This window comes from Petromyzon marinus, chromosome 21, assembly GCF_048934315.1.
Source record: "Petromyzon marinus isolate PM22_M1 ecotype Great Lakes invasive population chromosome 21, UKy_Petmar_22M1.pri1.0, whole genome shotgun sequence".
Taxonomy (NCBI): Eukaryota; Metazoa; Chordata; class Hyperoartia; order Petromyzontiformes; family Petromyzontidae; genus Petromyzon; species Petromyzon marinus.
The window spans coordinates 11,709,059-11,734,997 of NC_133687.1; the positions used below are offsets into that span (position 1 = coordinate 11,709,059).

General features: G+C 52.1%; 1 protein-coding gene and 1 long non-coding RNA gene across 5 annotated transcripts in view; one reads left to right on the top strand and one right to left on the bottom strand.

Moving 5' to 3' along the window:
- Positions 1-8,846, top strand: part of MYRF (myelin regulatory factor) — an 89,937-nt gene extending 81,091 nt beyond the window's left edge. For all 4 annotated transcript variants that reach the window (XM_032957925.2, XM_032957924.2, XM_076068579.1 and 1 more), the window contains 2 exons: positions 2,996-3,070; positions 3,910-8,846. In XM_032957925.2, coding sequence (XP_032813816.2) covers positions 2,996-3,070; positions 3,910-3,996 — 162 coding nt within the window. In that variant the 3' untranslated portion in view covers positions 3,997-8,846. The remainder of the gene's footprint in view (positions 1-2,995; positions 3,071-3,909) is intronic.
- On the bottom strand, positions 7,393-24,291 carry LOC116944410 (uncharacterized). Its single transcript, XR_004403096.2, has 2 exons — positions 23,897-24,291; positions 7,393-8,190 (listed from the first exon to the last, which is right to left on the bottom strand). It is a non-coding gene; the product is annotated as an uncharacterized LOC116944410 (long non-coding RNA).
- Positions 24,292-25,939: the final 1,648 nt, after the last annotated feature.

A 25,939-nucleotide genomic window follows, 5' to 3' on the forward strand; every position in this document is an offset into this window, starting at 1 on the left:
CGAAAAAACCTACGACGTTTCGATCGCAACGCAAGCGGCCGTCATCAGGAGGGGAAAAAAAGGCCTCTTTTTTGTTGTTTTCTTTGAACCTATCTACGTGACTTTACCGAGAGACCCATAGAATATGACGCCGCTAATTGCTTAACACGCGGCAGCTACCGCAAAAGCCAAGCCGGACCCCCCCTGAAAGAGGGTCCTGAGACACAGCAAGGCCTTCCTCTGGGCGGTGGTGGCTACGCTGCTGCTGCTGCTGTGCTGCTGCACATGGCTAATGTGATCCAGCGCTGTGCAGGCAGCAGCGAGGGGTTGGTGGATCACCGCGCAGATGTTGTGAGACTCCCTTAGCCGCCAGCCGCTCGACTAAGCGTGGTTAGGATCCCATTCATTAGACTGGTGCAAGGGCAGAGATGGACTCGAACCGGCGACCCCTGGATTGCGAGTCATAAACGAAGTGGGCGGGGCTAGTGACGTTCATGACCTTGGGCTACGCCCATTTTAAACCTCTTAAAACAGCCTGCCTTCGGCCGTTTTACCCCTCTTTTCTCCTCCTGATGACGATCGCTTGCATTGTGATCGAAACGTCGCCGCTTTTCTTTGTTTATTTTATTTTCTATAAATTGAACCTATCCACGTGACTTTACCGTAGCCCCTGGCTCACCAGGAGAAGACGGCGCAGAAAATATGTGGACGCCCCCTGTTCCGTCTCTACGGGATAGAGTGTTTCCCCCTCACGCACGTGGGTTTTTTGCCCCAGGTGCGCCGGTTTCCTCCCACATGTAAACACCCGTTAACTGTTGTCCGATAACATCTTGACGTATAGAGGTGCTGCAGAGCTTGGGCAGTCGCTGCCGCCGGCTCTTCACTGCGTGGCTCCCTTACCGCTCCTCGCCTGCGGCTCCTCCTCCTGGCGCCTCAGAGTCACCCCTCTCTCTCTCTGAGTCACCCTCTCTCTCTCTGAGTCGTCCTCTCTCTGAGTCGTCCTCTCTCTCTCTGAGTCGCCCTCTCTCTCTCTCTCTCTGAGTCGTCCTCTCTCTGAGTCGTCCTCTCTCTCTGAGTCGTCTTCTCTCTCTCTGAGTCGTCCTCTCTCTGAGTCGTCCTCTCTCTCTCACTGAGTCGTCCTCTCTCTCTGAGTCGCCCTCTCTCTCTCTGAGTCGCCCTCTCTCTCTCTGAGTCGTCCTCTCTCTGAGTCGTCCTCTCTCTCTCTGAGTCGTCCTCTCTCTCTCTGAGTCGTCCTCTCTCTGAGTCGTCCTCTCTCTCTCTGAGTCGTCCTCTCTCTCTCTGAGTCGCCCTCTCTCTCTCTGAGTCGCCCTCTCTCTCTGAGTCGTCCTCTCTCTGAGTCGTCCTCTCTCTCTGAGTCGTCCTCTCTCTCTCTGAGTCGTCCTCTCTCTGAGTCGCCCTCTCTCTCTGAGTCGCCCCCTCTCTCTGAGTCGTCCTCTCTCTCTGAGTCGCCCTCTCTCTCTCTGAATCGTCCTCTCTCTGAGTCGCCCTCTCTCTCTCTGAGTCGCCCCCTCTCTCTGAGTCGTCCTCTCTCTCTCTGAGTCGCCCTCTCTCTCTCTGAGTCGTCCTCTCTCTGAGTCGTCCTCTCACTCTCTCTCTGAGTCGTCCTCTCTCTCTGAGTCGTCCTCTCTCTCTCTGAGTCGTCCTCTCTCTCTGAGTCGTCCTCTCTCTGAGTCGTCCCCTCTCTCTCTGAGTCGCCCCCTCTCTCTGAGTCGTCCTCTCTCTCTCTGAGTCGCCCTCTCTTTCTCTCTGAGTCGTCCTCTCTCTGAGTCGTCCTCTCTCTCTGAGTCGTCCTCTCTCTCTCTGAGTCGTCTTCTCTCTCTCTCTGAGTCGTCCACTCTCTCTGAGTCGCCCTCTCTCTCTGAGTCGTCCTCTCTCTCTCTCTGAGTCGTCCTCTCTCTCTGAGTCGTCCTCTCTCTGAGTCGTCCTCTCTCTGAGTCGTCCTCTCTCTGAGTCGCCCTCTCTCTCTCTCTGAGTCGCCCTCTCTCTCTCTGAGACGTCCTCTCTCTGAGTCGTCCTCTCTCTCTGAGTCGTCCCCTCTCTGAGTCATCCTCTCTCTGAGTCGTCCTCTCTCTCTCTGAGTCGTCCTCTCTCTGAGTCGTCCTCTCTCTCTCTGAGTCGTCCTCTCTCTCTGAGTCACCCTCTCTCTCTGAGAGGTCCTCTCTCTGAGTCGTCCTCTCTCTCTCTGAGTCACCCCTCTCTCTGAGTCACCCTCTCTCTCCGAGTCGTCCTCTCTCTGAGTCGTCCTCTCTCTCTCTGAGTCGTCCTCTCTCTCTGAGTCGCCCTCTCTCTTTCTCTCTGAGTCGTCCTCTCTCTCTCTGAGTTACCCTCTTTCTCTGAGTCGTCCTCTCTCTCTCTGAGTCGTCCTCTCTCTCTCTCTCTCTCTGAGTCTCCCTCTCTCTTTCTCTCTGAGTCGTCCTCTCTCTTTCTCTCTGAGTCGCCCTCTCTCTTTCTCTCTGAGTCGTCCTCTCTCTCTGGGTCGTCCTCTCTCTCTGAGTCGCCCTCTCTCTCTCTGAGTCGTCCTCTCTCTCTCTGAGTCGTTCTCTCTCTCTGAGTCACCCCTCTCTCTCTGAGTCGTCCTCTCTCTCTCTGAGTCACCCCTCTCTCTGAGTCGTCCTCTCTCTCTCTGAGTCGTCCTCTCTCTCTGAGTCGCCCTCTCTCTCTCTCTGAGTCGTCCTCTCTCTCTCTGAGTCGCCCTCTCTCTCTGAGTCGCCCTCTCTCTCTGAGTCGTCCTCTCTCTCTCTGAGTCACCCTCTCTCTCTCTGAGTCGTCCTCTCTCTCTCTGAGTCACCCTCTCTCTCTCTGAGTCGTCCTCTCTCTCTCTGAGTCGCCCTCTCTCTCTGAGTCGTCCCCTCTCTCTCCCTCGCCGTATTAGAGCGAGGAGCGGATGCAGTGCGGCGGGTTGGCCCGGCGCCACGAGTTGATATCATAACAATAACAACAACAACGATGATAACGGCCCCAACTCTGTGGTGATGTCTGTGGCGCGCGTGTCCAGGGCTACCAGCACACCTGGGACCTGCTCGTAGCGCCCTTCTACCGGAGCACTTACCACTTCAGGATCGTCGTGGTGGTGAGTGGCTCCTCGCGCTGGCCCAATTCTCAAGGAGAACGCATTCGTCTTCCGGACGGCAGCGTTTGGAGGGGTTGTTATGGATAGACAGCCGGGCAGGAGTGGCGGTGGTGGCCACGCTGCACGCGGCTGCCTGTAATCCAGCACCGTGGGGGCAGCGGCGAGGGGGTTGGCGGATCACCGCGCACGGATGTCGTGAAACTCCCTTCGCCGTTACGGGTCGTTGAGGTGCCAAACCCCGGCTCGTCAGAGGGCGGTACAGTCAACTGGGGACTCGTCTGCGTCTGTGCCATCTGTACGGGGACAGAGCGTTGCCCCCGCACATGCGTGTTCCTCCGGGGTGCTCCAGTTCCCTCCGACACTCATCAACGGCCGTCGTTAATTGGCCAGGACACGGCAATCAGCGGCAGGTGCGATGCAGTTTGCGTGAACGACGCTACGATGTAAAGACGCGCGTTCTTGTTATCGTAACCGCGTCCCTGCGATAGGGGTACTGAACTTCCACCACCGGCTCTGCAGGGCTGTAAACGGGAGTTGTGCGCCCCGGCAAGCTTCTGACTGAACTTATTTATCCGGTGGTGGTGGCTTTATAACGACACGTTCATGTTTCCGCGATCTAACCCCTCCCCCCCCCTCCCAAAAAAAATATATATTATTATTATTACCGTCGACTCAACGGCCAGCTTGCTGAGCTCGAGAGCGAAGCCGGCCGATCAGATCGGCCACTCGGTCCCTCGGTCGGTGTCGCGGAAATCCCCCTCCACGGCCCGGCGATGGCGGACCAGCGGAAGAGCTCAGAGGCGTCACCCACGTGGCACCGCCCCCCCCCCCCCCCGCAGGGCCTGGCAGACTGCGACACGAGCGGGGGGCAGGCCGAGGCAACCTTCACCGACTACCACTTCGTCTTCCAGCGCATCTGCACCTGAGCTGCGGGAGGGACGGAGAAACGAAAGCCCAACCGCAGCGCCACGGAACACCAGCTGGGCCCGCCAGCTCTCACGGCGGTCTCTCCTCATGCCTCTCGCCTTGTCCCTTTGTCTCTGTCCGTCCGTCTCTGTCCTTCTGTCTCTGTCCGTGCCCACTAACTACTAGGGCCACAGACACGCTGCAGATGTTGGGGGTGTGTGCCCCCCCCCCCCGCCCCACCCCACCACCGCCTCTGCTCAGCGCTCTTCCCGGTCATTGTTGGGTTCCTGGGTAGATGGCCGACACGCCAAGAGCGCCAATGCCAGCCGGTCTCAGCGAGGGGGCGAACGGTGAGGCCGCTTCGTCTCACCGGTCTCTACTGCGGTGGCAGTGGTGGTAGCGGTGGTGGGGGCAGTGGTGGTGGTGGGGCGGTGGTGGGGGCAGTGGTGGTGGTGGGGGCGGTGCAGTGGTACTGGGGACCGGGCGGGGGGGGCTCTTACCACGAGTGGGCAGCTCCCGGTGCTGGCTGGGTAGATTGGAGTCACGATCTGACCAAGTTTGCCCCCTACTTTCTCACCGATCACAAAATAACTTCTCAGACGTGGATTTTGAAACCTCCCAGGGAGGAAGGTGTAAGGGGGGGGGGGGCGTGCTACGAATTTTCATGATCAGGGTCCTACATTCATAAAAAAAACAATTGAGTGTATTCATTCTGATAAATAATAATAATAAAATATTACATTGGGGGCTCAAGGTGGGGGGCGGGGCCATCGCCCACGTGACCCCCTACCCCCTGAGGGTGCCCCCCTACCCCCTGAGGGTGCCCCCCTGGGAACCCTGGGTAATCTCTGGTCACGGGGTGCACGAGGCCCGGACCACACGTAGTCGAGACGATTTCGACTCCTGTGCCACGGTGGCATTAAGTCGACACAACCACTGTCTACGAAGCTGCTGCTGCTGCTGCTGCAGCTGCTGCTGCTGTCCTCGCGCTACTGCGTAACTCAGCGGCTCCGTCACACCGACCGCCGTTCGCGTCGCCCTCGTCGACGGGAGGATGATGCGGACCTCAAAATATCGAGCGTGGCTGCCTGCTGGCCACGTGCACGCGACCGGCCATGGCAGCCTCGCAGCGCGCGGAGCTTCTGGCAAAAGTGGCCCCCAAGCCTTAACAGACTGCAGGAGCAAGTGCAGTTCGCGGGGTAGCACCCGCAAAGGCCGACACGGCACACGAGGGATTGGTGTGGCCGGGGAAGCCACGCCCCCCCCCCCTCCCTTCGTCTCGCCCAGTGGCGATGTTTACACGGTGCACCGGCTACTCATTTGAGGCTGAGTCGACCTAGGGGACACCTGGGACCAGGCTCGCTACATATTCGTCACTGGTGTTGGTGGCCTACTGTGCCACCGCTCCAGTCCCCACTCCTCAGTGACGCACGCACAGAGGGACCGCCTCCACGTGGCAAGGGACTGGAACCCTGCGGCCCACGAGCCACCACGAGGGTAGCCACACACGACGCCCGCAAATAATAAATTGTATCCGTCACTGCAAGCAACTTAGCTGCACTAATTGGGTTCTAGAGGGGAGGGGATCTTTTAGGCTTGGCATCGTCAACTGCAAACACCGCTTCTCGTTGCAGTGCCGCGCACAGTGCACGCTCCACGCCGGGTTGTGACGAACCCCACTCCGCGTTCCGTCATGAATGCTCCACGCCGGGTCACGGTTGTGAACACACCACTCCATGTTCCATCAAGCCCACGCCATGCCGTGTTGTGGTGTACTTTTTTTTTTGTTTTGTTTCACGAAATGGGTTATCGCTTAGCGAGGTTAATGATAATTTTTCAAGTATATTTGTATCGTCTTGTTTCATCGTTCGTTCGGTGCGAATGCATTTAAATCAACTTTCTGCTTGAGTGTGGTGGGGCAAAGTGTGAGTACTCACCACCCCCTCTTCTCTTCCAACACACATCCGACCAGTATGGTTGTGGAGCGAGCAATTGGCAGGACCGCAAACTTTCCTTTCCGCGGTTGAAAATATTGCATCCAGTCCCCGTGTGTCATTAGAAGAAACAATCGATGTGTGGTGTCTTGCATATAAAATGTAAAGTCAACGTTCAACGATCCGTCTTCTTTCGTATTGGCAAGGTGACGTTTGTGACGTTACCTGTGTTGGGCGCCGAGGTTGTCGAGCCATTCCAGTGGCCTCTGTGGAGGCTGCGTGGATCATTGGTGACACTGCCCTCGGTGTGGCACCACGTGACCCATGCTTTGTGAGTCAGTGGTATGGGGGTCAGCAGTGTGGCACCACGTGACCCATGCTCTGTGAGTCAGTGGTATGGGGGTCGGCAGTGTGGCACCACGTGACCCATGCTCTGTGAGTCAGTGGTATGGGTGTCGGCAGTGTGGCACCACGTGACCCATGCTCTGTGAGTCAGTGGTATGGGTGTCGGAAGTGTGGCACCACGTGACCCATGCTCTGTGAGTCAGTGGTATGGGGGTGAGCAGTGTGGGACCACGTGACCCATACTCTGTGAGTCAGTGGTATGGGGGTGAGCAGTGTGGGACCACGTGACCCATACTCTGTGAGTCAGTGGTATGGGGGTGAGCAGTGTGGGACCACGTGACCCATACTCTGTGAGTCAGTGGTATGGGGGTGAGCAGTGTGGGACCACGTGACCCATACTCTGTGAGTCAGTGGTATGGGGGTGAGCAGTGTGGGACCACGTGACCCATACTCTGTGAGTCAGTGGTATGGGGGTGAGCAGTGTGGGACCACGTGACCCATGCTTTGTGAATCAGTGGCGGGGGGGGGCAGCGTGGGACCACTTGACCCATGCTCTGAATCAGTGGTGCGGGGCCGTGTGGGACCACGTGACCCATGCTTTGGGGGCAGTGTGGATCCACGTGACCCATGCTCTTTTGACAGCAGCAGTAACACTACGGACTCTTCATCATGTCCTTCGATGATGATGACGCAGGAGTGGGAGGTGGTGACCGCACCTGCGATGCCCGGTTCCGCAGCCGCCTCAGGGCTGACCGCTGTTTGATTCCTGGGTCAGGGGTCGAACCCCAGCGGGTTCTTGCGCGGGGTCGGTAACGAGAGCTCCTCGTTCATGACACGCTGCTGTCGCGCCGCTGCTGTGCGTTGAACCACAGGAAGCCGAAAAGCGAGCAGTGTGGGCACGTTTCAATTAAATTGTATCGCTGCACGTGCGTGGGTGGAACGTGTGTTATTAAAACTGTGTTTTTGGTGCGCGCGTCTTGAGCGAGTGCGGACCATTAACCCTAATGAGCGCCTCCGGTTTAGCGACACTGTGCGAGATTTAACGGCGCGTTCAATTAAAATCACGAACAGTTCGCGCTGGAAATACAACCGCGCGTTTTAAGTTGATTTCGTTTAACCGGTGCGAGTACTCCAGAGGCCAGGATAGAGGTCTTCATTAAGCAAGTAGGGCTGAGCTGCGTTACCAACATCTTATTTTAAAAGCCCGGCGTTCCATTTGTCCGTCAACTAAATAATAAGAGCCTTTCAGAAGGCCTGAATCAAAAATGTTATAGAAAGTGGTCACACCCCCCCCTCCCCACTAGATGTGGGGGTAAAAAGTTCATCCAACAGGTTTCAAAACATTGTCAATCCCTCCCCCCACCAAAAATAAATGTATTTTGTAGGTACATATGCCTACACACCCGACATACAATAGAGGCAGTAGTATCTGCACATATTGGAGGTTGGGGGGTGGGGAGAATAGGGCATCGGCGCAATTTGTGTAAAAAAAAAGCAATAACAATAATGAACTCAGGTATGACAATGGAGGAAACAGACATTGGCGTGAAATCAACCAAATAGACATCAGAGCCAAAACAACTGAAACCGTTGCAAAAAACAACCGCGTCACCGAGGAAATCGACAGAACCCCCCCCTCCCTCCATCGTAACCTTTGCCCGTGACTTCACGTGCATTGCCGAGCTAAATCTCTGCCTCATCGCGTCCGCGGTGGCCCATCGCCACCGGGCCTTGCCAGGTGTCGTAGGTCGAGGGGCGCTGCGAGGTGTGATGGCCAGGAGATGGCGAGTTTGCCGGCTTCTCTCGTTGTCCGGGTCTCCGGTTCCACCTCGAGCGCCACGAAGCGAAGCCCTCGTCGCTCACGGGAATTCACGGCCAAGCGTCCCCAAATGTGGGCAGGATCCTCTTGGAATAGGTCTTGAGACTCGGGCTTATCTGCGGCAAAAAAACAAAACAAAACAATCGGCATTGTGATTGGCAATTGGACGTTTTGGCTATAGGATGGGACCCTTTTTGGCAGCATCAAAGTATGAAAAATGAGAATAGATTTTATACCCTTTTTGGCAATGAAACAGGAGGTTTTCATTTAAGGCTTTCGTGACTGCAGGGATTCATATTCTTGGTTCTTTCGGTAAAGTCACGTAGAAGGGAAACAATAAAATAATAAAAATCTAAAACAATAAAATTCTCACGACAAGCAGTCATCGTCAGGTGTAAAAACTACAGCAGGAAAATTTGAAAAATTTCTTGCCGTTGGTTTTCACACCTGACGACGACTGCTTGTGTTTGCAGTCGAAACGTCGTGAGAATTTTATTGTTTTATTATTTGTATTATTTTATTGTTTCCCTTCCGCGTGACTTTACCGAAAGGAGCAAGAAGAAAAACACGAGCTGTTGAGATGTTCAAACAGCAAAACCTTTTTTGTTGGCCTACACGAGAGGCAGCAGCAGCAGCAGCCTTCTTTGTGGCCCAGTCTCAGCACCCGTGTCAGGTCAGAGAACAACGCCACCAAGGCGAACAGGGCAAAGACAACGCGCTATCAGAGCACTTTTAGCTCGGCTGTAGGCAAATCTCGTTAAATATGCATTTTTGTTTTTAAATATATATACAAAAAAAACTAGCCTTAAGGGGCCGCCCATAAATGACGTCACGCACCTGGGGGGGAGGGGAAAGAGGGTCAGACATTTGTGACGATGTGTGACGATTGGGGGGATGGAGGGGGGGGGTTTGAGAAATATGACGTCACGTAAAAATGCGCAACTTTAAATAAATGTAGACAACACGTTCTACTTAATTAAATAGACTTTTTAATAAATGTTTTCTACTACAACATCAGAGTGCAGCGCCACATTAAATACGCACTACAATGACAATATTTTAAAGCGATTTGAAGCATGTTTTGTTGTGACGTCATATTTGATGGGGGATCTGACTTTTTGTGACGCAGTGTGACGAAGGCGGGATGGGTCAAAAATCGTCCAAAATCGCGTGACGTCATTTATGGACCCACACTTACCCCTCCGTTGGGGGGCGGGGGGGGGGGCGAGGTGGTGCAGAGACCTTGAAGATGACAAACAGTGGCAGTACGACAAGCAGAGCTGCAGGATTTTCTCCTACGAACTTTCAAAGGTTATTATCATCTTTTCCAGATTTGAAGCTTTCGTGACTGCAAGGTTCCATACTCTTTGGCTCTATTCGGTAAAGTCACGTAGGTAAAAAAATAAAATCACGACGTTTCGGCCACAAGGCGTTTTTTTTTCTTCTGTTTTACTCACTCACAGCTTAAAGGAGGCGACCTGCGCTTGACTTTCTTCACTCCAACGCTGTCCTCTGGACAGGTTGGTCCCTTCACCTGATGAAGGCCACTTGTGTTGTGGCCGAAACGTCGTGATTTTTGTTGTTTGTTTATTTTTTACATACGTGACTTTGCCGAATTGAACCAAAAGGGTGTGTATTATTATCATCTTGTATGCATGGCGGTCTATTTCCCAAACCCTGCGTTCCAGTTTCTTACCACACTGAAAGCAAACTCGCTCGCGGGTTCCACGCACGGACATCCGAATGCTGGGCCTCTGTTCTGCGTTATTCGCACTGGGAGTACGGTCGTAATCTTTGGAAAGTAAAGATAATTGTAATCGGTGCGGTGAACGACGTTTGTGAAGACTGGCAACACCGAAAGATCCGCGTTCATGTGGTCGCAATGTGTGGCTTTGTGTGGACAGACGCTTTTATTTTTTTCTCACGTATTGGCAGTTAAGCATATGGCTGAGTCTTTTGACTATTTAAGTCACTTAAAGTGTACATATATTTTAAATACTTATCTGACAACCGTTGGTTGGTTATTGTCAAGACACCTTTCAACAAGTTAATGCTGTAATAACGTCGAGTGCTGAGTTTTATTTCCCCATTAAGCATCTTTAAGAAGTACGGTACTTAGTTCAAATTTTATTTTAGGCAGGCAGGATGGAGGGGGGGGGACGAAGACAATCCAATTACACACAACCTGTGATTTCACTGACTTGAAGTTGATAAATCATCATCATCATCACGGCAATTCAACTCCTTCGCTTGCATTAATCCCGATCATGAATCGCTTAAACAAAGTCAAGCCATAGAAATGTATTCACGTCCATCATTGACCAAGTCAGCCAGAACGCGCCCGATCTCATCCGACCCCGGATAGCTAAGTAGGGGGTTGTTTTTCCCCCTCCCCCCAGCCTGGATTTTAAGTGCACCATTACAATCCAACCGGACGTGGAGCAACACTCAACAAACCACCGCTGTGGTCCTAGGGCCGGGCCTAGTAATCCAACTATGCTGTATATAGTTACAGATTTTTTCCCTTGTACATTTACAATGACAGTATGATGTAATGTGTGTTCCGTTCGACTACCGTCACGATTCTACGCTTTTCTACGCTCTGCACCAGCGGTTCTTAACTTTTTACTGCACCCACCCTTGCATCCTTTACGTTTCCCAATCGTAATTTTTGTTTGATATATATAATTGTTAATAAATACATAGAGTTTGATGAAACAAGTTGGCACTTACGTGCCCGTGGCTTCATTTGTGTTTTCGATTATTTTTTGCCTTCTAAAAAATAAATCTGCCCACGTCTCGCACCCCCCCCCCCCCCAGAAAGAGGCATCTCGCACCCCCCAGAAAGGGGCATCTCCCACCCCCCCCCAGAAAGGGGTATCTCACACCCCCCAGAAAGGGGCATCTCCCACCCCCCCCCCAGAAAGGGGCATCTCCCACCCCCCAGAAAGGGGCATCTCACACCCCCCCAGAAAGGGGCATCTCCCACCCCCCAGAAAGGGGCATCTCCCACCCCCCAGAAAGGGGCATCTCACACCCCCCAGAAAGGGGCATCTCCCACCCCCCAGAAAGGGGCATCTCCCACCCCCCAGAAAGAGGCATCTCACACCCCCCAGAAAGGGGCATCTCGCACCCCCCCAGAAAGGGGCATCTCGCACCCCCACAGAAAGGGGCATCTCGCACCCCCACAGAAAGGGGCATATCGCACCCCCCCAGAAAGGGGCATCTCGCACCCCACAGAAAGGGGCATCTCACACCCCACAGGGAGTTCGTGCACCCCGGGTTAGGAACCACTGCTATGCACTGTAATTCCTGGTTTTACTGTATCATTCCGTACGATTAGTGCTGTGTCCGCATATGTACATTAGACACACACACACACACCAATGTGCGCTGTTTGAAATTGAAAATGTAATCGGGGCGGGTTTTTACATGTAAAAAAAAAAGATACATTATTATTAGTATCAATGGAGATAAAAACACATCCACACAGAATCTGTTCAAGTCGACATACAAGATAAAACACAAAATCGTCCGTCTGTTAGCTGGTCTAACGTGTCAGTGAGGAGGACCGGGTGGTGTCACGCACACAAGAGTCGAGTCAGCCTGGGGCGCCTCACTCCCTGCCGCAAGCCACTAGGGGGAGCCGTGGCAATCGATCGTGAGCGTGCAGCGTACGGGGGGGACCCGATGGCCCCTTGACCCGTATCGGTCAAAAATAACTTTCCGTCACTGAAATACGACGCGACTCAAGATGCGTAAAACACGTCTTCCCCAAAGTTCGCAATGTTATCAAAATCAAATAGTTTGGTGGTGGTGCTGGTGGTGGTGCAGTGAACAACAACATAACTCGACACGGTCATCGACGGGTGGTTTAGTGGTGGTGGTGGAGGAGCCCCGTTGGCCATTGGGCGCGTGCGCTTTCTCGGAGGCGCGTATTGAAGCAGACTCCTCGCAAGAAAGTGAACGAGGTGTCTTTTGGTAAACGAGTGGGGGTGTCTGTAAATGGATGACCCTCGAATACTTAAAACGCAAACTCATACGCTGCGATACGGGTGGGAGCCGTATCGCAGACGTCGTGCGCAGGGCCATCCGCGAATTCATTACACTTATGCAAACCTTTTAATTGTCCGACAAAACACCTTAATGTGCAGAGGAGTGCGGAGCTCGGGCAAATTGTTGGTAGCGCTGGGTTCATCACGTGGCTAGCGCTGGGTTCATCACGTGACTAGCGCTGGGTTCATCACGTGACTAGCGCTGGGTTCATCACGTGGCTAGCACTGGGTTCATCACGTGACTAGCGCTGGGTTCATCGCGTGGGCTAGCGCTGGGTTCATCACGTGGCCAGCGCTGGGTTCATCACGTGGCTAGCGCTGGGTTCATCACGTGGCTAGCGCTGGGTTCATCACGTGGCTAGCGCTGGGTTCATCACGTGGCTAGCGCTGGGTTCATCACGTGGCTAGCGCTGGGTTCATCACGTGGCTAGCGCTGGGTTCATCACGTGGCTGCCGCTGGGTTCATCGCGTGGCTAGCGCTGGGTTCATCACGTGGCTAGCGCTGGGTTCATCACGTGGCTAGCGCTGGGTTCATCACGTGGCTAGCGCTGGGTTCATCACGTGGCTAGCGCTGGGTTCATCACGTGGCTGCCGCTGGGTTCATCACGTGGCTAGCGCTGGGTTCATCACGTGGCTAGCGCTGGGTTCATCACGTGGCTAGCGCTGGGTTCATCACGTGGCTAGCGCTGGGTTCATCACGTGGCTAGCGCTGGGTTCATCACGTGGCTGCCGCTGGGTTCATCACGTGGCTAGCGCTGGGTTCATCACGTGGCTAGCGCTGGGTTCATCACGTGGGCTAGCGCTGGGTTCATCACGTGGCTAGCGCTGGGTTCATCACGCGGCTAGCGCTGGGTTCATCACGTGGCTGCCGCTGGGTTCATCACGTGGCTAGCGCTGGGTTCATCACGTGGCTAGCGCTGGGTTCATCACGTGGCTAGCGCTGGGTTCATCACGTGGCTAGCGCTGGGTTCATCACGTGGCTAGCGCTGGGTTCATCACGTGGCTAGCGCTGGGTTCATCACGTGGCTGCCGCTGGGTTCATCACGTGGCTGCCGCTGCCGCCTTCTTGCCCCTTGCCTGCCGTACCTCCTCCGGGCGCCTCTGGGTCGTCCTCTCTCTCCACTCTCTCTTTCTCTCTCTCCCCACTCTCTCTTTCTCTCTTTCCCCACTCTCTCTTTCTCTCCCCACTCTCTCTTTCTCTCTCTCCCCACTCTCTCTTTCTCTCTCTCCCCACTTTCTCTTTCTCTCTCTCCCCACTCTCTCTTTCTCTCTCTCCCCACTCTCTCTTTCTCTCTCTCCCCACTCTTTCTCTCTCTCCCCACTCTCTCTTTCTCTCTCTCCCCACTCTCTTCTCTCCCCACTCTCTCTTTCTCTCCCCAGTCACTCTTTCTCTCTCTCCCCACTCTCTCTTTCTCTCCCCACTTTCTCTTTCTCTCTCTCCCCGAGTCGTCCTCTCCTCTGTCTCGCGAGAGCGAGGAGCGAACGCTATGCGGCGATAGCGCAACTGTTACACGTTACTTTATCCGCGCGGAGGAGGAAACTCGTGGATAATTCATCGGAAGAACAGCGCCGCGGATCATTGGGAGTTTTCGCGGACACTACAGCTGCCGCGGATATCAGGAGGTTTTTGTTTTTCTTCTTCGGCGAGGTGTTAACTTTTTTTAGTTATCTCATTGTATTTGTTGCGTCTAAAGGTGTGGATATTACCGATGGCATTGCCCGTGCTCGTAGTTCGCCTTGTGAATGTGGCCGGGAGACGGCGAGTGGGGCTTCCGAAAAGCGACGTCTGCACCACGGAGAGACACTTACTGGACGTCTGTGAAAAATAGAGCTTTGTAGCTCATCGGATTCCTCTAGAGTAAATACATATTCTCACTCTGGGTATGGACATAGCTCCACCACTCTTCACCCAGGCAACCGGAGAACACAGGCTTAGATATCGCTCTCACAACAACAATGGCATATATTTAAGAAAGCACAATTGAAAATCAATATTACAGATATCCTATTAAGGTAATAATTGAAATGTTTTTTTTATAACTTTAATTTTTTTTTCTGCGATACTATTCCAGTGGAGACCCGGGTTTCTGTTTAACAACATCAAATTTATCTGTAACGCACGTATAAATATAAACAATAACAATGAATCACTCGTGTGAATTACGCGATAATTAACCTCCAAGCTAATAATGCTGAGCTGATAACAGCGGCGGTGGCGGCGGGAGCGCAGAGATTCGTGCCACTTAGTGCCGGATTATCCTCGTAGCAAAAAAGTAGCTCCATGTGTAGTAGCTACTACTACATGTGTAGTAGTAGCTACTACACGTGTAGTAGTAGTAGCTACTACACGTGTAGTAGTAGTAGCTACTTCTACACGTGTAGTAGTAGCTACTACATGTGTAGAAGTAGCTACTACATGTGTAGTAGCTACTACTACATGTGTAGTAGCTACGGGCCTCGCACTTTCAAGGGCCCCGCGCTAAATGCTTTCAAGATATCAATTCCGCTTCAGTGATTCTGCACTCGCTCTACTACTATAGTACTACACTGCTTTCAAATTGTATGAACGACCGGGTGTTTAAGGTTAGCGATTTGTCGCATTATCTGGCTGTGTAGCAAATGGAAAAATACAATTACTTTACCGTGCAAGTAAAACATATTGCGTGTTTTAATATTTAAGTGTGTTTTTTTTTAAATGTAGGGCCCCTTTATAACATCATGCTACAGGCCCCGAATTAGCTTAATCCGGCACTGGTGCTACTGCGCACTCCACCGATCTTCCTGCGCTGAAATTAATTCCGACGGGGGAAGGGTTCGGAGTGGGGGCAACTTGGGAGCTTGGGAAGAGGAGATGGCAGATGGGTGGTGGTGGTAGTGGTGGTGGTAGTGGTGGTGGTGGTAGTGGTGGTGGTAGTGGTGGTGGTGAGGGTGGTGGTGGTAGTGGTAGTGGTGGTGGTAGTGGTGGTGGTGGTGGTAGTGGTGGTAGTGGTGGTGGTGGTAGTGGTGGTGGTGGTAGTGGTGGTGGTGGTGGTAGTGGTGGTAGTGGTGGTGGTAGTGGTGGTAGTGGTAGTGGTGGTAGTGGTGGTAGTGGTGGTGGTAGTGGTGGTGGTAGTGGTAGTGGTGGTAGTGGTGGTAGTGGTGGTGGTAGTGGTGGTGGTAGTGGTGGTAGTGGTGGTAGTGGTGGTAGTAGTGGTGGTAGTGGTAGTGGTGGTGGTAGTGGTGGTGGTAGTGGTGGTGGTAGTGGTGGTGGTAGTGGTGGTAGTGGTAGTGGTGGTAGTGGTAGTGGTGGTAGTGGTGGTGGTGGTAGAGGTGGTAGTGGTGGTAGTGGTAGTGGTGGTAGTGGTAGTGGTGGTGGTAGTGGTGGTAGTGGTAGTGGTGGTGGTAGTGGTGGTGGTAGTGGTGGTAGTGGTGGTAGTGGTAGTGGTGGTGGTAGTGGTGGTGGTAGTGGTGGTAGTGGTGGTGGTGGTAGTGGTGGTGGTAGTGGTGATAGTGGTGGTAGTGGTGGTGGTAGTGGTGGTGGTAGTGGTGGTGGTAGTGGTGGTGGTGGTAGTGGTGGTGGTAGTGGTGGTGGTGCTAGTGGTGGTGGTAGTGGTGGTGGTGGCGTTGTAGAGGCGATTGGACAAGGGCGGCCGCGCTAGGGTTGGGACGCGCGCGCGTGTGCAGCATTGAGGGGGAGAGGGGGGGCCTCCAATGGGAGCACGGCCAAGACTTTAGTGGCGCGTCTTAATCACGCCTTGTAGCTCTACACGAGACGATCACATTTGTCTGGCTTAACGCGGCCCCCGTCTTAACGAGAGAAGTCTCGCCGCTGCATTTACATTCCCCGACTCGAGCGCCTTACCCGTGCGGAGTTTGTACTCTCTCTCTCCCTGTTTGGATTATCTCTCCCCCTGTTTGTACTCTCTCCCCCTGTTTGTACTCTCCCCCTGTTTGTATTCTCTCCCCTGTTTGTATTCTCTCTCCCTGTTTGTACTCTCTCCCCCTGTTTGTACTCTCTCTCCCTGTTTGTACTCTCCCCCTGTTTGTATTCTCTCCCCCTGTTTGTACTCTCTCCCCCTGTTTGTATTCTCTCTCCCCCTGTTTGTACTCTCTCCCCTGTTTGTACTCTCTCCCCTGTTTGTACTCTCTCTCCCCTGTTTGTACTCTCTCCCGCTGTTTGTACTCTCTCCCCCTGTTTGTACTCTCTCTCCCTGTTTGTACTCTCTCCCTGTTTGTACTCTCTCCCTGTTTGTACTCTCTCCCTGTTTGTACTCTCTCCCCCTGTTTGTACTCTCTCCCCCTGTTTGTATTCTCTCTCCCCCTGTTTGTACTCTCTCCCCCTGTTTGTATTATCTCCCCCTGTTTGTACTCTCTCTCCCTGTTTGTCTTCTCTCTCCCCCTGTTTGTATTCTCTCCCCCTGTTTGTACTCTCTCTCCCTGTTTGTACTCTCTCCCTGTTTGTACTCTCTCCCCCTGTTTGTACTCTCCCCCTGTTTGTACTCTCTCTCCCTGTTTGTACTCTCTCCCCCTGTTTGTATTCTCTCTCCCCCTGTTTGTATTCTCTCCCCCTGTTTGTACTCTCTCTCCCTGTTTGTACTCTCTCCCTGTTTGTACTCTCTCCCTGTTTGTACTCTCTCCCCCTGTTTGTACTCTCTCCCCCTGTTTGTATTCTCTCCCTGTTTGTATTCTCTCCCTGTTTGTACTCTCCCCTGTTTGTACTCTCTCTCCCTGTTTGTATTCTCTCCCCCTGTTTGTATTCTCTCCCCCTGTTTGTAGTCTCTCCCTGTTTGTACTCTCCCCCTGTTTGTACTCTCTCCCCCTGTTTGTACTCTCCCCCTGTTTGTACTCTCTCGCCCTGTTTGTACTCTCTCCCCTGTTTGTATTCTCTCTCCCTGTTTGTACTCTCTCTCCCCCTGTTTGTACTCTCTCCCCTGTTTGTACTCTCTCCCCCTGTTTGTATTCTCTCTCCCCCTGTTTGTACTCTCTCCTCCTGTTTGTACTCTCTCCCCTTCTCTCTCCCCCTGTTTGTACTCTCTCCTCCTGTTTGTACTCTCTCCCCTGCTTGTACTCTCTCCCCCTGTTTGTACTCTCTCCCCCTGTTTGTACTCTCTCCCCTGTTTGTACTCTCTCCCCCTGTTTGTACTCTCTCCCCTGCTTGTACTCTCTCCCCCTGTTTGTACTCTCTCCCCCTGTTTGTACTCTCTCCCCTGTTTGTACTCTCTCCCTCTGTTTGTATTCTCTCCCCCTGTTTGTACTCTCTCTCCCCCTGTTTGTACTCTCTCCCCTGTTTGTACTCTCTCCCCCTGTTTGTATTCTCTCTCCCCCTGTTTGTACTCTCTCTCCCTGTTTGTACTCTCTCTCCCCCTGTTTGTACTCTCTCCCCCTGTTTGTACTCTCTCCCCTGCTTGTACTCTCTCCCCCTGTTTGTACTCTCTCCCCTGTTTGTACTCTCTCCCCCTGTTTGTACTCTCTCCCCCTGTTTGTACTCTCTCCCCTGTTTGTACTCTCTCCCCCTGTTTGTACTCTCTCTCTCCCTGTTTGTATTATCTCTCCCCCTGTTTGTATTCTCTCCCCCTGTTTGTACTCTCTCCCCCTGTTTGTACTCTCCCCCTGTTTGTACTCTCTCCCTGTTTGTACTCTCTCCCCTGTTTGTACTCTCCACCTGTTTGTATTCTCTCCCCCTGTTTGTACTCTCTCCCCCTGTTTGTACTCTCTCCCCTGTTTGTACTCTCTCCCCCTGTTTGTACTCTCTCCCCCTGTTTGTACTCTCTCCCCTGTTTGTACTCTCCACCTGTTTGTATTCTCTCCCCCTGTTTGTGCTCTCTCCCCCTGTTTGTACTCTCTCCCCTGTTTGTACTCTCCCCCCCTGTTTGTATTCTCTCCTCCTGTTTGTACTCTCCCCCTGTTTGTACTCTCTCTCCCCCTGTTTGTACTCTCCCCCTGTTTGTACTCTCTCCCCTGTTTGTACTCTCTCCCCTGTTTGTACTCTCTCCCTCTGTTTGTACTCTCTCCCTCTGTTTGTACTCTCTCCCCCTGTTTGTAGTCTCTCCCCTGTTTGTACTCTCTCCCCTGTTTGTATTCTCTTCCCCTGTTTGTAGTCTCTCCCCTGTTTGTACTCTCTCCCCCTGTTTGTACTCTCTCCCCCAGTTTGTATTCTCTCTCCCCCTGTTTGTACTCTCTCCCCCTGTTTGTACTCTCTCTCCCCCTGTTTGTACTCTCTCCCCCAGTTTGTATTCTCTCTCCCCCTGTTTGTACTCTCTCTCCCCTGTTTGTACTCTCTCTCCCCCTGTTTGTACTCTCTCTCTCCTGTTTGTATTCTCTCTCCCCTGTTTGTACTCTCTCCCCCTGTTTGTACTCTCTCCCCCTGTTTGTACTCTCTCCCCCTGTTTGTACTCTCTCCCCTGTTTGTATTCTCTCCCCCTGTTTGTACTCTCTCTCCCTGTTTGTACTCTCTCCCCTGTTTGTACTCTCGCCCTGTTTGTACTCTCTCCCCCTGTTTGTACTCTCTCTCCCCCTGCTTGTACTCTCTCTCCCTGTTTGTATTATCTCTCCCCCTGTTTGTACTCTCTCCCCCTGTTTGTACTCTCTCCCTGTTTGTACTCTCTCTCCCCTGTTTGTACTCTCTCCCCTGTTTGTACTCTCTCGCCCTGTTAGTACTCTCTCCCCTGTTTGTACTCTCTCCCCTGTTTGTACTCTCTCCCCCTGTTTGTATACTCTCTCCCCTGTTTGTACTCTCTCCCCTGTTTGTAGTCTCTCCCCTGTTTGTACTCTCTCCCCTGTTTGTACTCTCTCCCCTGTTTGTACTCTCTCTCCCCTGTTTGTACTCTTTCCCTGTTTGTATTCTCTCCCCCTGTTTGTAGTCTCTCCCCTGTTTGTACTCTCTCCCCTGTTTGTATTCTCTCCCCCTGTTTGTAGTCTCTCCCCTGTTTGTACTCTCTCTCCCTGTTTGTACTCTCTCCCCTGTTTGTACTCTCTCCCCCTGTTTGTACTCTCTCTCTCCCTGTTTGTACTCTCTCCCCTGTTTGTACTCTCTCCCCCTGTTTGTACTCTCTCCCTGTTTGTACTCTCTCCCCCTGTTTGTACTCTCTCCCCCTGTTTGTACTCTCTCTCCCTGTTTGTACTCTCTCCCCCTGTTTGTACTCTCTCTCCCCCTGTTTGTACTCTCTCCCCCTGTTTGTACTCTCTCCCCCTGTTTGTACTCTCTCTCCCCTGTTTGTACTCTCTCCCTGTTTGTACTCTCTTCCCCTGTTTGTATACTCTCTCCCCTGTTTGTACTCTCTCCCCTGTTTGTACTCTCTCCCCCTGTTTGTATTCTCTCCCCGTTTGTACTCCCCCCCTGTTTGTAGTCTCTCCCCTGTTTGTACTCTCTCCCCCTGTTTGTACTCTCTCTCCCCCTGTTTGTACTCTCTCTCCCCCTGTTTGTATTCTCTCCCCCTGTTTGTACTCTCTCCCCCTGTTTGTAGTCTCTCCCCCTGTTTGTATTCTCTCCCCCTGTTTGTATTCTCTCCCCCTGTTTGTACTCTCTCCTCCTGTTTGTACTCTCTCCCCTGTTTGTACTCTCTCCCCCTGTTTGTACTCTCTCCCCCTGTTTGTATTCTCTCTCCCCCTGTTTGTACTCTCTCCCCTGTTTGTACTCTCTCCCCTGTTTGTACTCTCTCCCCTGTTTGTACTCTCTCCCTCTGTTTGTATTCTCTCCCCCTGTTTGTACTCTCTCTCCCCCTGTTTGTACTCTCTCCCCTGTTTGTACTCTCTCCCCCTGTTTGTATTCTCTCTCCCCCTGTTTGTACTCTCTCTCCCTGTTTGTACTCTCTCTCCCCCTGTTTGTACTCTCTCCCCCTGTTTGTACTCTCTCCCCTGCTTGTACTCTCTCCCCCTGTTTGTACTCTCTCCCCTGTTTGTACTCTCTCCCCCTGTTTGTACTCTCTCCCCCTGTTTGTACTCTCTCCCCTGTTTGTACTCTCTCCCCCTGTTTGTACTCTCTCTCTCCCTGTTTGTATTATCTCTCCCCCTGTTTGTATTCTCTCCCCCTGTTTGTACTCTCTCCCCCTGTTTGTACTCTCCCCCTGTTTGTACTCTCTCCCTGTTTGTACTCTCTCCCCTGTTTGTACTCTCCACCTGTTTGTATTCTCTCCCCCTGTTTGTACTCTCTCCCCCTGTTTGTACTCTCTCCCCTGTTTGTACTCTCTCCCCCTGTTTGTACTCTCTCCCCCTGTTTGTACTCTCTCCCCTGTTTGTACTCTCCACCTGTTTGTATTCTCTCCCCCTGTGTGTGCTCTCTCCCCCTGTTTGTACTCTCTCCCCTGTTTGTACTCTCCCCCCCTGTTTGTATTCTCTCCCCCTGTTTGTACTCTCCCCCTGTTTGTACTCTCTCTCCCCCTGTTTGTACTCTCCCCCTGTTTGTACTCTCTCCCCTGTTTGTACTCTCTCCCCTGTTTGTACTCTCTCCCTCTGTTTGTACTCTCTCCCTCTGTTTGTACTCTCTCCCCCTGTTTGTAGTCTCTCCCCTGTTTGTACTCTCTCCCCTGTTTGTATTCTCTTCCCCTGTTTGTAGTCTCTCCCCTGTTTGTACTCTCTCCCCCTGTTTGTACTCTCTCCCCCAGTTTGTATTCTCTCTCCCCCTGTTTGTACTCTCTCCCCCTGTTTGTACTCTCTCTCCCCCTGTTTGTACTCTCTCCCCCAGTTTGTATTCTCTCTCCCCCTGTTTGTACTCTCTCTCCCCTGTTTGTACTCTCTCTCCCCCTGTTTGTACTCTCTCTCTCCTGTTTGTATTCTCTCTCCCCTGTTTGTACTCTCTCCCCCTGTTTGTACTCTCTCCCCCTGTTTGTACTCTCTCCCCCTGTTTGTACTCTCTCCCCTGTTTGTATTCTCTCCCCCTGTTTGTACTCTCTCTCCCTGTTTGTACTCTCTCCCCTGTTTGTACTCTCGCCCTGTTTGTACTCTCTCCCCCTGTTTGTACTCTCTCTCCCCCTGCTTGTACTCTCTCTCCCTGTTTGTATTATCTCTCCCCCTGTTTGTACTCTCTCCCCCTGTTTGTACTCTCTCCCTGTTTGTACTCTCTCTCCCCTGTTTGTACTCTCTCCCCTGTTTGTACTCTCTCGCCCTGTTAGTACTCTCTCCCCTGTTTGTACTCTCTCCCCTGTTTGTACTCTCTCCCCCTGTTTGTATACTCTCTCCCCTGTTTGTACTCTCTCCCCTGTTTGTAGTCTCTCCCCTGTTTGTACTCTCTCCCCTGTTTGTACTCTCTCCCCTGTTTGTACTCTCTCTCCCCTGTTTGTACTCTCTCCCTGTTTGTATTCTCTCCCCCTGTTTGTAGTCTCTCCCCTGTTTGTACTCTCTCCCCTGTTTGTATTCTCTCCCCCTGTTTGTAGTCTCTCCCCTGTTTGTACTCTCTCTCCCTGTTTGTACTCTCTCCCCTGTTTGTACTCTCTCCCCCTGTTTGTACTCTCTCTCTCCCTGTTTGTACTCTCTCCCCTGTTTGTACTCTCTCCCCCTGTTTGTACTCTCTCCCTGTTTGTACTCTCTCCCCCTGTTTGTACTCTCTCCCCCTGTTTGTACTCTCTCTCCCTGTTTGTACTCTCTCCCCCTGTTTGTACTCTCTCTCCCCCTGTTTGTACTCTCTCCCCCTGTTTGTACTCTCTCCCCCTGTTTGTACTCTCTCTCCCCTGTTTGTACTCTCTCCCTGTTTGTACTCTCTTCCCCTGTTTGTATACTCTCTCCCCTGTTTGTACTCTCTCCCCTGTTTGTACTCTCTCCCCCTGTTTGTATTCTCTCCCCGTTTGTACTCCCCCCCTGTTTGTAGTCTCTCCCCTGTTTGTACTCTCTCCCCCTGTTTGTACTCTCTCTCCCCCTGTTTGTACTCTCTCTCCCCCTGTTTGTATTCTCTCCCCCTGTTTGTACTCTCTCCCCCTGTTTGTAGTCTCTCCCCCTGTTTGTATTCTCTCCCCCTGTTTGTATTCTCTCCCCCTGTTTGTACTCTCTCCTCCTGTTTGTACTCTCTCCCCTGTTTGTACTCTCTCCCCCTGTTTGTACTCTCTCCCCCTGTTTGTATTCTCTCTCCCCCTGTTTGTACTCTCTCCCCTGTTTGTACTCTCTCCCCTGTTTGTACTCTCTCCCCCTGTTTGTACTCTCTCCCCTGTTTGTACTCTCTCGCCCTGTTAGTACTCTCTCCCCTGTTTGTACTCTCTCGCCCTGTTAGTACTCTCTCCCCTGTTTGTACTCTCTCCCCTGTTTGTACTCTCTCCCCCTGTTTGTACTCTCTCCCCCTGTTTGTACTCTCTCTCCCTGTTTGTACTCTCTCCCCCTGTTTGTACTCTCTCCCCTGTTTGTATTATCTCCCCCTGTTTGTACTCTCTCCCCCTGTTTGTACTCTCTCCCTGTTTGTACTCTCTCCCCCTGTTTGTACTCTCTCCCCCTGTTTGTACTCTCTCGCCCTGTTTGTACTCTCTCCCCCTGTTTGTATTCTCTCTCCCCCTGTTTGTACTCTCTCCCCCTGTTTGTACTCTCTCCCCCTGTTTGTACTCTCTCCCCCTGTTTGTATTCTCTCCCCCTGTTTGTATTCTCTCCCCCTGTTCTGGAACGTGGGTTTCCTCTGGGTTTACCGGTGTCCTCAAATCGCTAAAACAACACCACACAATGTCACCGGTGTGTTTGCCAAACATTCAAATGCTGGGGGAAAAAAATAAACAAATAGCTGTAAATTAATCATGATTTGAAACTTTCGTGACTGCAGGAATCCATACTCTCTGATTCTTTCAGTAAAGTCACGTAGATAGAAGAAAAAAATAAGAAAATAAAACAAAGACGTTTTGGTCGCAACACAAGCCTCCGTCTTTTTCTCACCTGAAGACGGACGCTTGTGTTGCGACCGAAACGTCGTAGTTGATTTTCTTATATTTTTTTATCTACGTGACTTTACCGAAAGAACCAGAGAGTAATAGCTGTAAATTCCTCAATTGGGATGACGAATAGCAACCTTGCCCTCCGCTGTGAGAAAAATGAAAAAACTTGCAGGACCCTCCTGATGAATGGGGTCCGGAGACTCCGTGATGTTTCTCGCATGCAGGGGGGTAAGCAAGCGTATTAAGAATAACTTTCGTGGCCTGAGCGTATTTAATACCTTTATGAATACCTCTCCTTGCCCCGATCGCCATCAGGAAAGTAACGGAGGCTCTCCCCCCGCCGCCGCCCCGAGACACCACGAGTGAGATGAAAGATGACGTTCGTGCCACTGTAACTCAGGGAGCACCCATTGACGCTGTCCGTGGGAGTACTTGGGGGTATTTTACGGTTCCACTTGGCAACATGGTGACACTTAAAAGCGGCGGAAAATCGAACCAATCAACTGATCGATCGAAATCAACCAGCCCAAGACAGTCCAATACGTGGAGGCAACCTCGCTTTGAATAATGCCAGAGACGCGTTATATTGGCGATACTTCTGCGTTGGCAAATATGTTTATGAGCTAAATGCCAATGTCGAGGTCTGCTGCTGGGACGCGATGAGAGTACGTCGCGGAGGCGAGATGTTAACTCCCTCGCCTGGTATGCAAGAGGTCGTAGGTTCGATCCCGCCCCTGACTTCCTGCATATTTGGAGTTTGCGTGTCTCTCTCCCCGTGGTCACGTGGATTCTTCACTGCACCACCGCTCATCGTTATCTCTTGTAGTCTAAAGATATTTCCAGCTGCAAAGACAAAGATCTGCTGAACAGTATTTCACAGACTCAAGGGGGTGGGTAGGCCAACACCACGCCCGGCCGCCTTTGTCTCCCTAACGCTGCTGTTTACACACCGCAGCAGTTCGGCGCTCCGCGAACAGCTCAGTCGATCCAGAGGAGGCCAAGGACAGGTTGAGATGTTCCGTCACGGATGTTGACAGAACTCGGGTGGCCGGGTTCGAAGGGCAGTGTGGTAACCACCGCGCCACTGCTTCTCGAATTTCCTGGAGTAAACACGCACGCCACACGCACGCGCATCACATCCAATACAAATCCCGTCCATTATTGCGGCCCTCAAACCCTTAACCGCATTGGCCATAAATCATGGGGTGTATGAGGCCAAAGTAATGAATTAACGTCGTGTGTGATGTTATTAATAGAGAAAACCATAACTGGAATCTAGCCCGGCAGAAGTCACGGCAACCTGCAATGAACCCACTGTATTGGGAATGATAGGTTTAATAAATTACTGAAATTACTCGTTAATCATTTATGAGTACCTTATATGCCCGGTGCACAAAAAGCCAGATGTAAGATTAAAGGGGGGGGAAAAAAAATCCTCCTACGTTGTATGTTGCATTTTCTTTCGCACCGTACGTAGCCAAACCGTGCTAATCGGAGGTGCGTTGATTCGTACGGGTCACGTAATTGCAGTGTATTGTTTAATACATCGCAGTGAGAAGTTGATCCTTCTCCTCTGCTGCCATATAATAATAATGTCATTGTAGATAGCGTCATTCATGCTAATTACATCCCACAACGCCATGGTGCATTACACAGTGTGCTAACCACTGCACCACCGCTCCAAAAAAGACAAAGATCTCCCTTACAGCCTTCACAGACTGTTGGGCCAGGTGCTGTTCGCGAGCTCATATGAAGGCCAGAACGGCACACGAGGGGGTGGGTGGCCAGCACCACGCCCTCGTGGCGATGTTTACACATCGCACGAGGTACTCATTTGCGGCTGAGTGGACCTAGGGGAGGCCCAGTACCGATTTAGATAATCGTAATTGGTGTTGGCCGTGATCCAGAATGGAACTCGGCTTGCCGGGTTCAGAATCGAACTCGGCAGGGCGGGTTCGTAACGCAGTTTTTTTTTTATAGTAACCACCGGTCCACACACAATCACATTCGGCGTGCCTGGCAAGGCGATGTTGAATACATTTTTCCAGAAATTAATTTTTTGCCACACTGACTCGTTGTCGAGATGGCCCTATACAGGGACGGCTCTACTTACGAACGAGTTCGGTTCCAAAGGTCTGTTCGTATGTCGATGTGTTCGTAAGTCGAACTTTACTCCTGTCGATTACAAACATGGTGTACGGAGTGTACACTAAACACGGGGAATTGCATTAAGAGTTGTATCATCTCTTGTAGATCTAGATGCCACTGGTTCTTCATGTTCTGCAGATGTAGATGCCACTGGTTCTTCACGTTCTGCTGATGTAGATGTCACTGGTTTTTCACGTTCTGCTGATGTAGATGCCACTGGTTCTTCACGTTCTGCAGATGTAGATGCCACTGGTTCTTCACGTTCTGCAGATGTAGATGCCACTGGTTCTTCACGTTCTGCAGATGTAGATGCCACTGGTTCTTCACGTTCTGCAGATGTAGATGCCACTGGCTCTTCACGTTCTGCAGATGTAGATGCCACCACCGCCATCTATTTGCGCGGCGGTTGAACTCACGACTCTCGGGTCCGAACAGGCGACTGGACATACGGACAGGTTTGTTCGTATCTCTGAAAGTTCCCAATTAGAGGGGTCTCTGTAACTGAAATCGAAATCAGTGCGGTACTCCTCATAAAGAAGGGGGACCACCAGGGCATGCCTCCAGTCCTGCGGAAGCCATCGCTGTGCGTGGTCCAGCGAGTTGCGACGATGTCGTCTAAAGATGTAAAGGCAGCCCGCACGCAATCGCCACCCTCCCCAAAGCAGCTTGGGCGGTCATTTCTGCACCGGCACATTTTCTCGTCTCGTTCCTCAGCAGGCGCCACGTCAGCCAGCCGCTCACAGGGGGTTAAGATGGTTTTCTTGTTCATGTTTTTGTTTGTTGCGGTTGCACCCGATTCAAGAGCCGAATGGCTCACAGGGGCTATACCAAATAAATGAAACTAT